General features: G+C 32.9%; 1 protein-coding gene across 1 annotated transcript in view; it reads left to right on the forward strand.

Moving 5' to 3' along the window:
• The first annotated feature begins 1,547 nt into the window (after positions 1–1,547).
• Positions 1,548–13,776, forward strand: part of LOC149775314 (acetoacetyl-CoA synthetase-like) — a 94,772-nt gene continuing 82,543 nt past the window's right edge. Inside the window, exon 1 of the mRNA XM_089944162.1 lies at positions 1,548–1,726. Coding sequence (XP_089800288.1) covers positions 1,612–1,726 — 115 coding nt within the window. The 5' untranslated portion in view covers positions 1,548–1,611. The remainder of the gene's footprint in view (positions 1,727–13,776) is intronic.

The following is a 13,776-nucleotide window of genomic DNA, read 5'->3' on the forward strand; positions in this document are numbered from 1 at the left end:
GTAGGGTAGAAGTTCATGAGGACAAACAGGACATTAACACGAGAAAATCCATGATTGTAAGTTTATAGGGACAAACGGGAAATTAACACGAGGACGCTATCTTGAAATGTATGTTTCATAACATTGTAGCATGAGGCGACGGTCTAGCCCAAGTCATGTTTACAATTCACATATAGGTCAAGTGAAAAGTGTGCAAATAGGGATTTGATAAACAGATAATTTCAATCCTGTTTTAGACCAGTCTGATATAATTCGAGATGAATTATTAATTAAAAAAAAAAAACAACAACTTGAATTACTAAGGTGATTATTGATGTGTGGATTTAATACACAGTACTTTGGATTATTGTGAACTCATTCAAAGACAGGTGTATCATTGTGTTATATGAGGACATTCTATACTTTTGGAATTCAGACGGAACATTCAATACATTTTGGACTGTGATGGGACATTTAGGATTAGCTGAGATTAAATTCACAATACTGTACGTGTCTTTTGAATTTTCACTTTGTGTTGTAGAGAAATAAATGTTGATGTTATTTAAATTGATGGTTTCGCTTTCTTTCTGTTACATAGTTTAAGACCTAGAGTTGTAACACCAACCCTCACATACTCTCCTATTTTAAAGCAAACTACTATCCCATACACACAAGGTATAATTAAAATGATGGGGTATAAACACAAAATAAGTCACCCCACCCTTCCCTTCCCCTGCAACAAAAATCAAACCTCTTCTATAACGACTCTCAATTATCTCCCTTTACAATATTCCCTGCCGACCCTACTATCCTACTTTAAACAAACCTACCATCCCATTCGCGCCAATCCATTCTTTTTTTCATACTTAGGTTGGAAATTTTTAGTTTATTATCACTCTAATTATGTTTCAATTCTGCTTGCATAATGTGATGCCAAAGCATTATTCATTAATTTTCATGTACGATTTTTTGTGTGGAATGAATGCATGTACAAGATTTCTTGGGAAAACTCTTTCAAAGAAAATAATAGAAATTTAATTGTCAACTTACTTGAAGAGGGGGAGGAGGTGAAGTTTGGGGTTGCAAATAAATGAGAAGGAACTGGATAATTTCATTTTTATATTAGCAGATGAGTTTATTTATGCATGCAATTACATATAACAAAAATCCTTCCATTGCCGTTTTTCGCTCGAGTAATTCAGAAAAGAAATGAAAGTCTCTCTAAGCTACTCTTTGTCCTTAGAGATTTTTTTTTTCTCTCCCTTGTTTATTTTCTAACATTTATGCAAACTGTATAGCAATTTGGTAAGTCTCTCTTTTCTTTTATTCTGTATACAATGAACATATGTAGAATCAAAGTATAATGATATTTACATTTAAAGCCTAAACAAAGAAATCAACATCCCCTGCAAAAAAACAAAACACCGCAAGAACAATCCACTGAACGGGTGCCAGTGTTTCATGGAAAGTAGTAGCGTCACCTGGGAAACAGTTTGAAGTACACATTCTAGCGTGGCATTCGGAACATCTCAAAGGTTTTCTGTTACTACGCTTTGCTGGAAAACCTGTGCAATTTTGAATGACGTAGTGGGTACACGCAGAAATTATTATTTTGATTATAGTTGCATCGATATGGATTACAGTTGTAACAACTCATCTGTTGTCTTGTGGGAACCTTCACCCACTAAACAAACAAAGATGGACAAACTGCGAGACTTTATAAATGATAAATATGGAGTTAATCTAGGTAATTCTATTGCATTTGTATAGGAAAGATCACACGAAATATCGGTGTTCAAGTATACTCTCCGCCTTTAAAAACGTGTCCTACTTGAATTCATTTCTTTCACTATTTAAATAACTTATTCACTTTGACACTTCTAACAGAACTGCAAGAAATGCGCCACAGAAGGCTCTTCTTCCCCGCACGTTATTTATTTATTTAAATATTGTGTGTCCAGAAAGGGGTCATACTAAATTCTAGTACTAATATTAGTACCCTTACTCGTACCTCGTGGACACAACAAATCAAGTTGAGGCTACGACATCGTAGCTAACTAAATTCCGCAAAAATTGGCAAAGACGTCGCAGTTTGTCAAGGCCACTCAAAGACGATACAGAGACTTTCAAACTGACATTTGAAAATATAAAATGCTGATGCAATGTGTGTGTGTGTGTGTATATATATATATATATATATATATATATATATATATATATATATATATATATATATATATATATAAAACTAAAAATATTAGACTATTAAACATCGGATCATGTGTTATTTTTTTGTCAAAAATCCAATTTGTATCAAGAAAGATTGATTATCCTTTCATTAAGGAATTAATATTCATAAAGTGTACAAAAATATCCCACATTTCTATTCTAAATGCACATAAGAATGTTATTTCTAACTGTCAACATGAGGACCCACTCTAGGACTTTACTGAACTTGTAACCCCAAAAAATCTATTTAATATTTATCTTTTAGAATCATGCAGATAAATAGATTATTTAAAAGATAGAAATGTTTACCTTAGAACAATAATGTATCTTAATCCAGGTTTCTAATTTGCAAGAAGTTGTCCTACACCTACATTATTGCCAGCTATCCAACTTGTCAACTTGCCTATCAAATAGAATATCAAAGAAATTCCCACGTTTTTAGTCTGTCTTTAAATTCTTTAGTAATTTTTTCCCATAAATGAGACATTGTAAACACATTACATCCTATTCATTCTTGTTTCTCTTTACCATAATATCTTATTTTTATAAAATATTGAACTTTTGCAAACAAATTTACCAGATCAGTTTAGTTTGCTTAATGTCTCTTACCATTTAGTGGCATTGTTACGTTGAATTTTGTAAGTCTAGCTATACATCCATGGTACATAGACACATAAAAATTAAATAATTTATTGTATCCTATCTGGCTTTATTACTTACAGCAAAGATGAATTACTGAGTCTTTTCTCTCAAAGAGATTTTGATTTCAGTATTATCTTTGAGAAGGGAGTTTAATTTCAGTATTTTCCATCAAAAAATGATTTAGTTTCAGTAATTAATTTCAGCATTAACCTGACATCCTAAGAATGAAAAGTACATTTATTAATTTCTTTGTAAATTCCTTATATTGAATTTGTTTAATGTGCTTATATAAATGCTGGAAAAAATTATGCCCATTATGTACACAGAACAGATCAGATATGTTTTACAAATTTTAATTTATCATGTTGAAACTAAAAAACATTCATAAAATAGAACATATCACTGTTACGAGTATATGCTCTTACAAAATGTAACAGAAAAGAGTGAAGACAACCAGTTTTGTAAAATTTAACAAATAATTTATTTCGCTAGAATAAAAGTGAAAAAAATTTAGAAAAAAGAACTTACGATTTTATGAATCAAATCCAAAAATAATCGAAGATTTAAAAAATAGAAGTCCTATTATTAAAAAGTCATAAATGAATCTGATTTTGAGTCCTGATGAAATTCAAAATAGAAGGCGATGATTGCCTTTTGCAACCTTCAAAGTGCTGTTGTGTCAACAGTTCCTTGTTGAATCACAAAAAAAACATAATCCAGTTTTGAATTCCAAATAAATTTCAAAGAATGTCTTTGTCGAAACATTCTGTATGAGCACTTGTATATTTCCAGGGAAAAGAATCACTTATATTCCATAAAATAAAATGTTAGCTCAAACTGGTCTCAACAGAACACCTTTAAGTGTCAGTGGTATAGGGGGTTTCATGGTTGCAACGGAGTTACTGATTGTAGCGCCTAAAATTACCTCCCTTAGCTCCAATGCGCATGCCCACAGAAAATTTCCAGTTCCGGATAGTTCACTGTTCTACAGTAGGTTAGCGAAGTCAATAAAGGAAGGAATCTTAGCTGTACTACAGATCATTATGGTGAAACCAATGAATAAATTATATGTGTCAAACATCTTTTGTTCATGCTAGGAGAATAATTATAGACATTACATCAGATAATTAGATTCTCTGACCATACTTACATCATATCAAATAATTAAATAATATTTACTTTCCATACTTAAATGATATCAAATAATTAAATTAAATACACTGTCCATACCTGATAATATAGATTCATTATCCATAATTTCAAATACATTTGTAAGAACATTTCACTTTGCTCTTCGATTTTAAACATTTATTGCACATCTTTGGTTATATAACTTTAATGAAAACAATCTCAACAATTGTCATTCTTCATATGTTGATATATCCTTCTTTCTCAGTTACTATTGCAAGGCTAATAGCTCGTTTATAGCATGATTTAAGAAAGTTTCGATAAAAATATTATAACGCGAATTCGATACGTCAGCTGATTTGTAATGCAGAATATTTTAAACCAGAAAAGTTTTTTGTTTCTTTAAATGGAAAACAGTATTTTAATGTATTCAGAGGAACTTAACAAAGCAATAATTACATTAGCTATCATAACAATAAAGGAGTGTAATTAATGCAGCCGGAATATTTATTCATATTTGGGTGTAAATATCATACAATATTCTGATTAAATAACATGTCCAATGACGTTTTGTTTTGTTTCATTTTATTTTTGGCTTTTGAAACATCAAGTTTCGGACAGTGTATGCAATAACTTTTAGCATGATTTTTCTTTGCTTATGCTGACATGTAATAACTCTCAAATTTGCTGGGGACTTTAGACAACATGCCTGATTGCCACCAGCAAATTCATCTAGAACAGCCTTCTTAAAATTAGTTTAATTCTGTTTAACTTTCCTTGCATCAAATATGTAAGTTTAAAAGATCCAATTATTTCACAGATTCCGTCCTATTACTTTGGTTCGCCTTTTAAATCGATATTGATCCACGTGACCAGATGTTAAATTGCAAACAGTATGATTTAAAAAAGAGACTGCTTGTAAGAACATGCTCTTCAAGTCAATAATAAATGGATACTCACAAATATTCATATTTGTTGTCTTTATCTGTCAGTCACTCTTTCTATCTTAGCATCATTTTATACTCATTTTTAACCAGAAATATGTTTATGTAATATACGTATGTGAACACACATTCATTCTAGGATATACATACCCATGCACCAGATGAAATGAGACAGACATACAGACAGGCAGACAGGTGAGAGCCACAAATGTCCTATACATGCATAGTGTGTCTAACATCGATATTTCTCCAAACTGTATACTCTAAAATTTCCAACCATTCAAGGAAATAAAATTAAAATAATCGTCAAGGAGACTCGTACGTGTACCTGTCTGTTCAAGCGTGGTTGACATTTGTGCATTTTTGAAAAAAACTCAAGTTATATCATGAAAAATATAATGAACATTAATAGAAAAGCAACAGACTAAATCAATAATAAAAGAACCTTAAGAAGTTAGAATTTTTTTCTCATTCTCGTTCAACCTCCATTAACTGCTATGATTGAAGCTGTAAAAAATAAACATATTTTCATTATTCTTCAAGCAAGATAAATTGCAAGAACTTTTTACGCAGCAATACACTTCTGCACAGTCAAATAATACAAATTAGAGCATAAGGTAGTAATGGAAAGATAATGAAGTTCTGAAGTGGGCAGAGAATATTTATTTGAAAGCTGGGAGCAGTGCAAGTTAGTTAAAACAAAGATGTAAAAACAATTGATCAAATATTGAAAATGTATTTCTAGTTAAGATAGTGAGATATCAATCCTGCTTGCATAACGTGAGCGGTCTGTCACATTTTCTTGATCTACATCTGCCATCTTAATTGATTGAACTATCTGGAAGTGAGTTGCACAGAGATGCCTTCTGGTGTTTTCAAGGGGAGATACTAACCGTGAAACCCCCTATAGAGCCTGAATGCCCAATTCTAGCCAGAAAACAGTTATACAATAATTTAAGACACAAAGCAGATTCCCATATGAGGGTCACATGGTCACCCTTCCAGAACAAACTAGAGGCTTTTTACATGCCTAACATCATGTATTCCTGGTATAGCCTTAACCGAAATCAATGGTTCTTATTATGGGAAAGAATAATAAAAAATAATTTAAAAAGTTGTTTACCAGAACCCTTACTGGTTCTGAATCTAGGTCAGCAACTTGATACAGTGTTTCTGTATTATAACAGGTCAAACAGAACTGAACTGAATTTCTGAAGAAAAAACATCAAATCCAGTAGACAAAGTTACCTTATAATAGCATGTAATGGAATAAAAAAAATATAACACTAAGAAACAAATAAATAAATTACATATACATAACATCACCGGTCATGATTACTACATTATTCAAGTAATTTTTCAAATATTCTTCTATATTTGGAATAAAACTAGTTTATACTTAATACTAATATTTCCTAATTTTATTTAATGATGACAGTTACATGCTGTAGGGTTTAGACAGTATTACATAATGTGACATTTGTGTTGTGATGACATAGACTTTAGACTGTATTACATGATGTGATATTTGTGTTGTGATGATGTAGATGTTAGACTATTACATGATATGACAATTGTGTTGTGATTATGTAGATGTTAGACTATTACATAATGTGACATTTGTGTTGTGATGACATAGACTTTAGACTGTATTACATAATGTGACATTTGTGTTGTGATGACATAGACTTTAGACTGTATTACATGATGTGATATTTGTGTTGTGATGATGTAGATGTTAGACTATTACATGATATGACAATTGTGTTCTGATGACAGTCTTCAGATTGTATTACATGAAATGACATTTGTGTTCCTATGACATAAACGTTAGACTTTATTGCATGATATATTTGTGTTGTGATGATGTAGTTGTTAGACTGTATTACATGATGTAACATTTGTGTCTTGATTACATAGACTTTACACTATTACATGATGCGACATTTGTGTTTTAATGATGTAGATTTTAGACTATTACATGATGTGACCTTTGTGTCTTGATGCCATAGATTTTAGACTATCACATTATGTGACATTTGTGTTTTGATGATGTAGACTTTAGACTGTATTACATTATGTGACATTTGTGTTTTGATGATGTAGACTTTACACTATTACATGATGTGACATTTGTGTTTTGATGACGTAGACTTTACACTGTATTACATGATGTGACATTTGTGTTTTGATGACGTAGACATTAAACTGTATTACATGATGTGACATTTGTGTTTTGATGATGTAGACTTTACACTGTATTACATGATGTGACATTTGTGTTCTGATGATACAGAAAGGGATTATTTTTCTTGCAAATATAAATACGGTTGCAAAAAGTGACTGCTTGAGCAGGAACATGTTTGAAGTACTGATATTTAAATATGTCACCTCTTTGTGTGTTTGTATGTGTGCATGCATGCACATGAAGTAGAGACAGAAAAAGGGTAAGTGTGAGAAAGAGGGAGAGAGAAATGTCAAGTGGTGATTTTGTGAAGTACGCACATTTTTTTTTAAATCCCCATTTTTCTTTTTTCTTTTTGGAAGGATGTAATGGAGCTTAGTGCTTTTTCTCTAGTTATGCTACCATCTTTAAATAAATAAATTATTGTTATTATTATTATTATTATCATTGTTACCATTCCTTCTTGTGGTTTCACCTTTGATGGAACAGGTCTTCTTCTAGAATCGGTATACCCTTCATGAATATCTTTTCCACTTTTGTATAAGTCGGCCTGATATCAATCAGCCAGATCAAATAATATCTAAATTAAAGTATAAAAAAATGAGGCAACTAAATCCTGATAGAAGTGAAAGGAGAGAAACACAACACAAGGTTTATAAGGTTGCAGTGATTTTGAAATGTACATTTCAGGTTTTGTTACTGTTATGTAAGATTCTACTGATAATTGCTTTTCCTCCAAAGTTGATTAAATGTCATCAGATGATCTTAATTACTAATCTTCACTCATTAAAATAATAAATGACTTATCAAATAATCCTGTATATAGCTAATTTTATCATTTTCAAAATATTTCACTGGCCTTTTTGTGTAATTGACCATGATGCAATCCTGGCCTTTTTATGTATATGCCATGATTCAGTCCTGGCTTTTTTATGTACTTGGTCATGATTCAGTCCTGGCTTTTTTATGTACTTGGTCATGATTCAGCCCTGGCCTTTTTATGCATTTGGTCAATATTCAGTCTGGTCATTTATATGTACTTGACCATGATTCAGCCCTGGCCTTTTATGTACTTGGTCATTATTCAGCCTTGACCTTTTTAAGTATTTGGTTATAATTCAGTCCTGGCCTTTTTATGTACTTGGTGATAATTCAGCCCTGATCTTTTTATGTACTTGGTCATGATTCAGTCCTGGCTTTTTATGTACTTGATCATGATTTAGTTCTGGCCTTTTTATGTACTTGACCATGATTCAGCCCTGGCCTTTTATGTACTTGGTCATTATTCAGCCTTGACCTTTTTAAGTATTTGGTTATAATTCAGTCCTGGCCTTTTTATGTACTTGGTCATAATTCAGCCCTGATCTTTTTATGTACTTGGTCATGATTCAGTCCTGGCTTTTTATGTACTTGATCATGATTTAGTTCTGGCCTTTTTATTTACTTGACCATGATTCTGCCCTGGTCTTTGTATGTACTTGGTCATGATTCAGTCCTGACCTTTTTATGTACTTGGTCATAATTCAGTTCTGGCCTTTTTATGTACTTGGTCATAATTCAGTCCTGACCTTTTTATGTACTTGGTCATAATTCAGTCCTGACCTTTTTAATGTACTTGGTCATAATTCAGTACTGACCTTTTTATGTACTTGGTCATAATTCAGTCCTGGCCTTTTTATTTACTTGGTTATGATTCAGTCCTGACCTTTTTATGTACTTGGTCATAATTCAGTCCTGGCCTTTTATGTACTTGGTCATGATTCATTGCTGACCTTTTTATGTACTTGGTCATGATTCAGTCCTGACCTTTTTATGTACTTGGTCATAATTCAGTCCTGGCCTTTTTATGTACTTGGTCATGATTCATTGCTGACCTTTTTATGTACTTGGTCATGATTCAGTCCTGGCCTTTTTATTTACTTGGTTATGATTCATTGCTGACCTTTTTATGTACTTGGTCATAATTCAGTCCTGACCTTTTTATGTACTTGGTCATGATTCATTGCCGACCTTTTTATGTACTTGGTCATAATTCAGTCCTGGCCTTTTTATGTACTTGGTCATGATTCATTGCTGACCTTTTTATGTACTTGGTCATGATTCAGTCCTGACCTTTTTATGTACTTGGTCATAATTCAGTCCTGGCCTTTTTATGTACTTGGTCATGATTCATTGCTGACCTTTTTATGTACTTGGTCATGATTCAGTCCTGGCCTTTTTATTTACTTGGTTATGATTCATTGCTGACCTTTTTATTTACTTGGTCATAATTCAGTCCTGGCCTTTTTATGTACTTGGTCATGATTCATTGCCGACCTTTTTATGTACTTGGTCATGATTCAGTCCTGACCTTTTTATGTACTTGGTCATAATTCAGTCCTGGCCTTTTTATGTACTTGGTCATGATTCATTGCTGACCTTTTTATGTACTTGGTCATGATTCAGTCCTGACCTTTTTATGTACTTGGTCATAATTCAGTCCTGGCCTTTTTATGTACTTGGTCATGATTCATTGCTGACCTTTTTATGTACTTGGTCATGATTCAGTCCTGACCTTTTTATGTACTTGGTCATAATTCAGTCCTGGCCTTTTTATGTACTTGGTCATGATTCATTGCTGACCTTTTTATGTACTTGGTCATGATTCAGTCCTGGCCTTTTTATTTACTTGGTTATGATTCATTGCTGACCTTTTTATTTACTTGGTCATAATTCAGTCCTGGCCTTTTTATGTACTTGGTCATGATTCATTGCTGACCTTTTTATGTACTTGGTCATGATTCAGTCCTGACCTTTTTATGTACTTGGTCATAATTCAGTCCTGGCCTTTTTATGTACTTGGTCATGATTCAGTCCTGACCTTTTTATGTACTTGGTCATGATTCATTGCTGACCTTTTTATGTACTTGGTCATGATTCAGTCCTGGCCTTTTTATGTACTTGGTCATAATTCAGTCCTGGCCTTTTTATGTACTTGGTCATGATTCATTGCTGACCTTTTTATGTACTTGGTCATGATTCAGTCCTGACCTTTTTATGTACTTGGTCATAATTCAGTCCTGGCCTTTTTATGTACTTGGTCATGATTCATTGCTGACCTTTTTATGTACTTGGTCATGATTCAGTCCTGACCTTTTTATGTACTTGGTCATAATTCAGTCCTGGCCTTTTTATGTATTTGGTCATGATTCATTGCTGACCTTTTTATGTACTTGGTCATGATTCAGTCCTGGCCTTTTTATTTACTTGGTTATGATTCATTGCTGACCTTTTTATTTACTTGGTCATAATTCAGTCCTGGCCTTTTTATGTACTTGGTCATGATTCATTGCCGACCTTTTTATGTACTTGGTCATGATTCAGTCCTGACCTTTTTATGTACTTGGTCATAATTCAGTCCTGGCCTTTTTATGTACTTGGTCATGATTCATTGCTGACCTTTTTATGTACTTGGTCATGATTCAGTCCTGGCCTTTTTATTTACTTGGTTATGATTCATTGCTGACCTTTTTATTTACTTGGTCATAATTCAGTCCTGGCCTTTTTATGTACTTGGTCATGATTCATTGCTGACCTTTTTATGTACTTGGTCATGATTCAGTCCTGACCTTTTTATGTACTTGGTCATAATTCAGTCCTGGCCTTTTTATGTACTTGGTCATGATTCATTGCTGGCCTTTTTATGTACTTGGTCATAATTCAGTCCTGACCTTTTTATGTACTTGGTCATAATTCAGTCCTGGCCTTTTTATGTACTTGGTCATGATTCAGTCCTGACCTTTTTATGTACTTGGTCATGATTCATTGCTGACCTTTTTATGTACTTGGTCATGATTCAGTCCTGGCCTTTTTATGTACTTGGTCATAATTCAGTCCTGGCCTTTTTATGTACTTGGTCATGATTCATTGCTGACCTTTTTATGTACTTGGTCATGATTCAGTACTGACCTTTTTATGTACTTGGTCATAATTCAGTCCTGACCTTTTTATGTACTTGGTCATGATTCATTGCTGACCTTTTTATGTACTTGGTCATGATTCATTGCTGACCTTTTTATGTACTTGGTCATAATTCAGTCCTGACCTTTATATGTACTTGGTCATGATTCGATGCTGACCTTTTTATGTACTTGGTCATAATTCAGTCCTGGCCTTTTTATGTACTTGGTCATGATTCAGTCCTGACCTTTTTATGTACTTGGTCATAATTCAGTCCTGACCTTTTTATGTACTTGGTCATGATTCATTGCTGACCTTTTTATGTACTTGGTCATAATTCAGTCCTGGCCTTTTTATATATTTAGCCAGGCATGATTTATGAATGTTATAATAATGCAAGACAATGGTAAAGAATGTGAGTATGTAATGACTGACACATGCTACTGTAAGAGGATAAATGTTGTGCATGTGAAGAGTCACTTTATGTACAGCTCAAATTAATTAATGTCTGTTCAGTCTCATCACAGACTTTTGATGTTTTTAGGTGATTAGTATTTGATCATCATCATCACTGATGTATTAGCAAAGGATTGTCGATGTTTTTACGTTATTAGTCTTTGATCAGTTGTTTAGTTGTCTTAATTTACTGTCTCCACCCTTTCTCTACTTTTTTATCAAATTGTGACTTTGGTGTCATTGCTTGAATGCAGTTAAGTGGATTAATTATTTCTTTCATGTAATGTTCATTACCAAGAAATATGAAACTTTAGAAAGTGTTTCACTCAGTATTTAAATGTTATATAAAAATATCATTGGGAATAAAGTAGAAATGGAGGAATGTTTGTTTTTTAAATCACAAGAATAACATTTATATTTTAGGACCAACATTTGGTAAATGCATTTGTGCTACCACTTTGTTAATTGAGTAAAATATAGTAAGTGTCTACAACTTGGCATTAGAAACATGTTAATCTGATTACAGTAGCACTTCCATACCATATTACAATGTGTACACTAAAACAAAGATAATAGCAAATGTAGCAATACATATTTTTAATGCAGGTCTTGACATGAACAGATATTTTGTATAACAATATATTCTTCATACATGCTGTCTTAATTCTGTCTTTGCCAGACTTTGTGCTGTTTTAAATTCTGTCTTTGCATGATTTTGTACTTTCTTCATTCTGTTCTTGCATGACTTTGTGCTGTCTAAAGTCTGTCTTTGCATGACTTTATGCTGTTTTAATTCTGTATTTTGAGTGGCTTTGTGCTGTCTTAATTCTGTATTTTGAATGACTTTGTGCTGTCTTATTTCTGTCTTTGAGTGACATTGTACTGTCTTAATTGTTTTTGTGTGACTTTTGCTGTATTAATACTGTATTTTGAGTGTCTTTGTGCTGTCTTAATTATGTCTTTGTGCTGTCTTAATTCTGTCTTTGCATGATGTTGTGCAGTTTAAATTCTGTATTCTGTCTTTGTGCTGTCTTAATTCTGTCTTTGCATGACTTTGTGCTGTCTAAATTCTGTCTTTGCATGACTTTATGCTGTCTTAATTCTGTATTTTGAGTGACTGCTGTCTAAATTCTGTCTTTGCATGACTTTATGCTGTCTTAATTCTGTCTTTGCATGACTTCGTGCTGTTTTAATTCTGTATTTTGAATGACTGTGCTGTCTTATTTCTGTCTTTGAGTGCTGTCTTGTTTTGTGTGACTGCTGTATTAATACTGTATTTTGCATGTCTGTGCTGTCTTAATTCTGTCTTTGTGTGTCTTTTTGCTGTCTTAATTCTGTCTTTGAGTGATTTTGTGTTGTCTTAATTCTGTATTTTGAGTTACTGTATGTTGTTTTAATTTCTATTTTGAGAGACAAAAGACATTTTTGAATATTTTACCATTATTAATTACAGTGTTGAATACAAATAGACATTTAAAAAAAAATAGAATGAAAGAATTAGATGATATATTTATAATCTTATAGGGGCCCCGAGTGGCCAAGTGGTCTAAAGCGCTCACCGTTATGGATCACTGCCATCTCACCTCTGTCCGCGTCGGTTCGAGTCTCGGATTCGGCTAATGTGGTTATGTGAGAAAGCTTGCCAGTAGCTTCTCGTGTGTCGGTGGTTCTTTCCGGGGTTTTTCCGGGTTCTTCCTCCACCATTAATACTGGCTGTCATGTATGGCCTATCTTGTGCTGAAAAGTGGCGTTAAACCCTACAACAACAACAACATATAATCTTATATATTTATTTTTTAATAAACTTTATGTATTAAAAGTCAGTATTTTCCAGTATTGTTAGTTTAAAACATCTGTACCATCTTTGCTCTGCCATTGTATGTCTTTGCCCATCTTTACATGTCTTTGCCCATCTTTGCATGTCTTTGCCCATCTTGCATGTCTTTACCTGTTTTTGCGGTATTTAGTTCGAATATCTTGAGAGTATGACTCATTCCAAACTTTCCTCCAGATTTAAAAGCCATGACCAATCTAATTAACCTAAAAAAGGCGATTTAGATTTAGACAACAGCTGCCATTTTTTTGGATGGTACGAGGGCTGCAACTTTTGTATGTGTAAACAGCTTAGTTTAGCATACTGTCTGTAAATATTTATAAAATTTGGAAACAAACATACATGTGGCTGTAATTGATGCATAAACTACCCATTCTAATTAGTAAACTATATATTTCCACATCTCTGCTTATGATGACTGATTAGCAGTTGTTTGCTAT

This window comes from Sinohyriopsis cumingii, chromosome 19, assembly GCF_028554795.1.
Source record: "Sinohyriopsis cumingii isolate HCF-2022 chromosome 19, ASM2855479v2, whole genome shotgun sequence".
Classification (NCBI taxonomy): Eukaryota; Metazoa; Mollusca; class Bivalvia; order Unionida; family Unionidae; genus Sinohyriopsis; species Sinohyriopsis cumingii.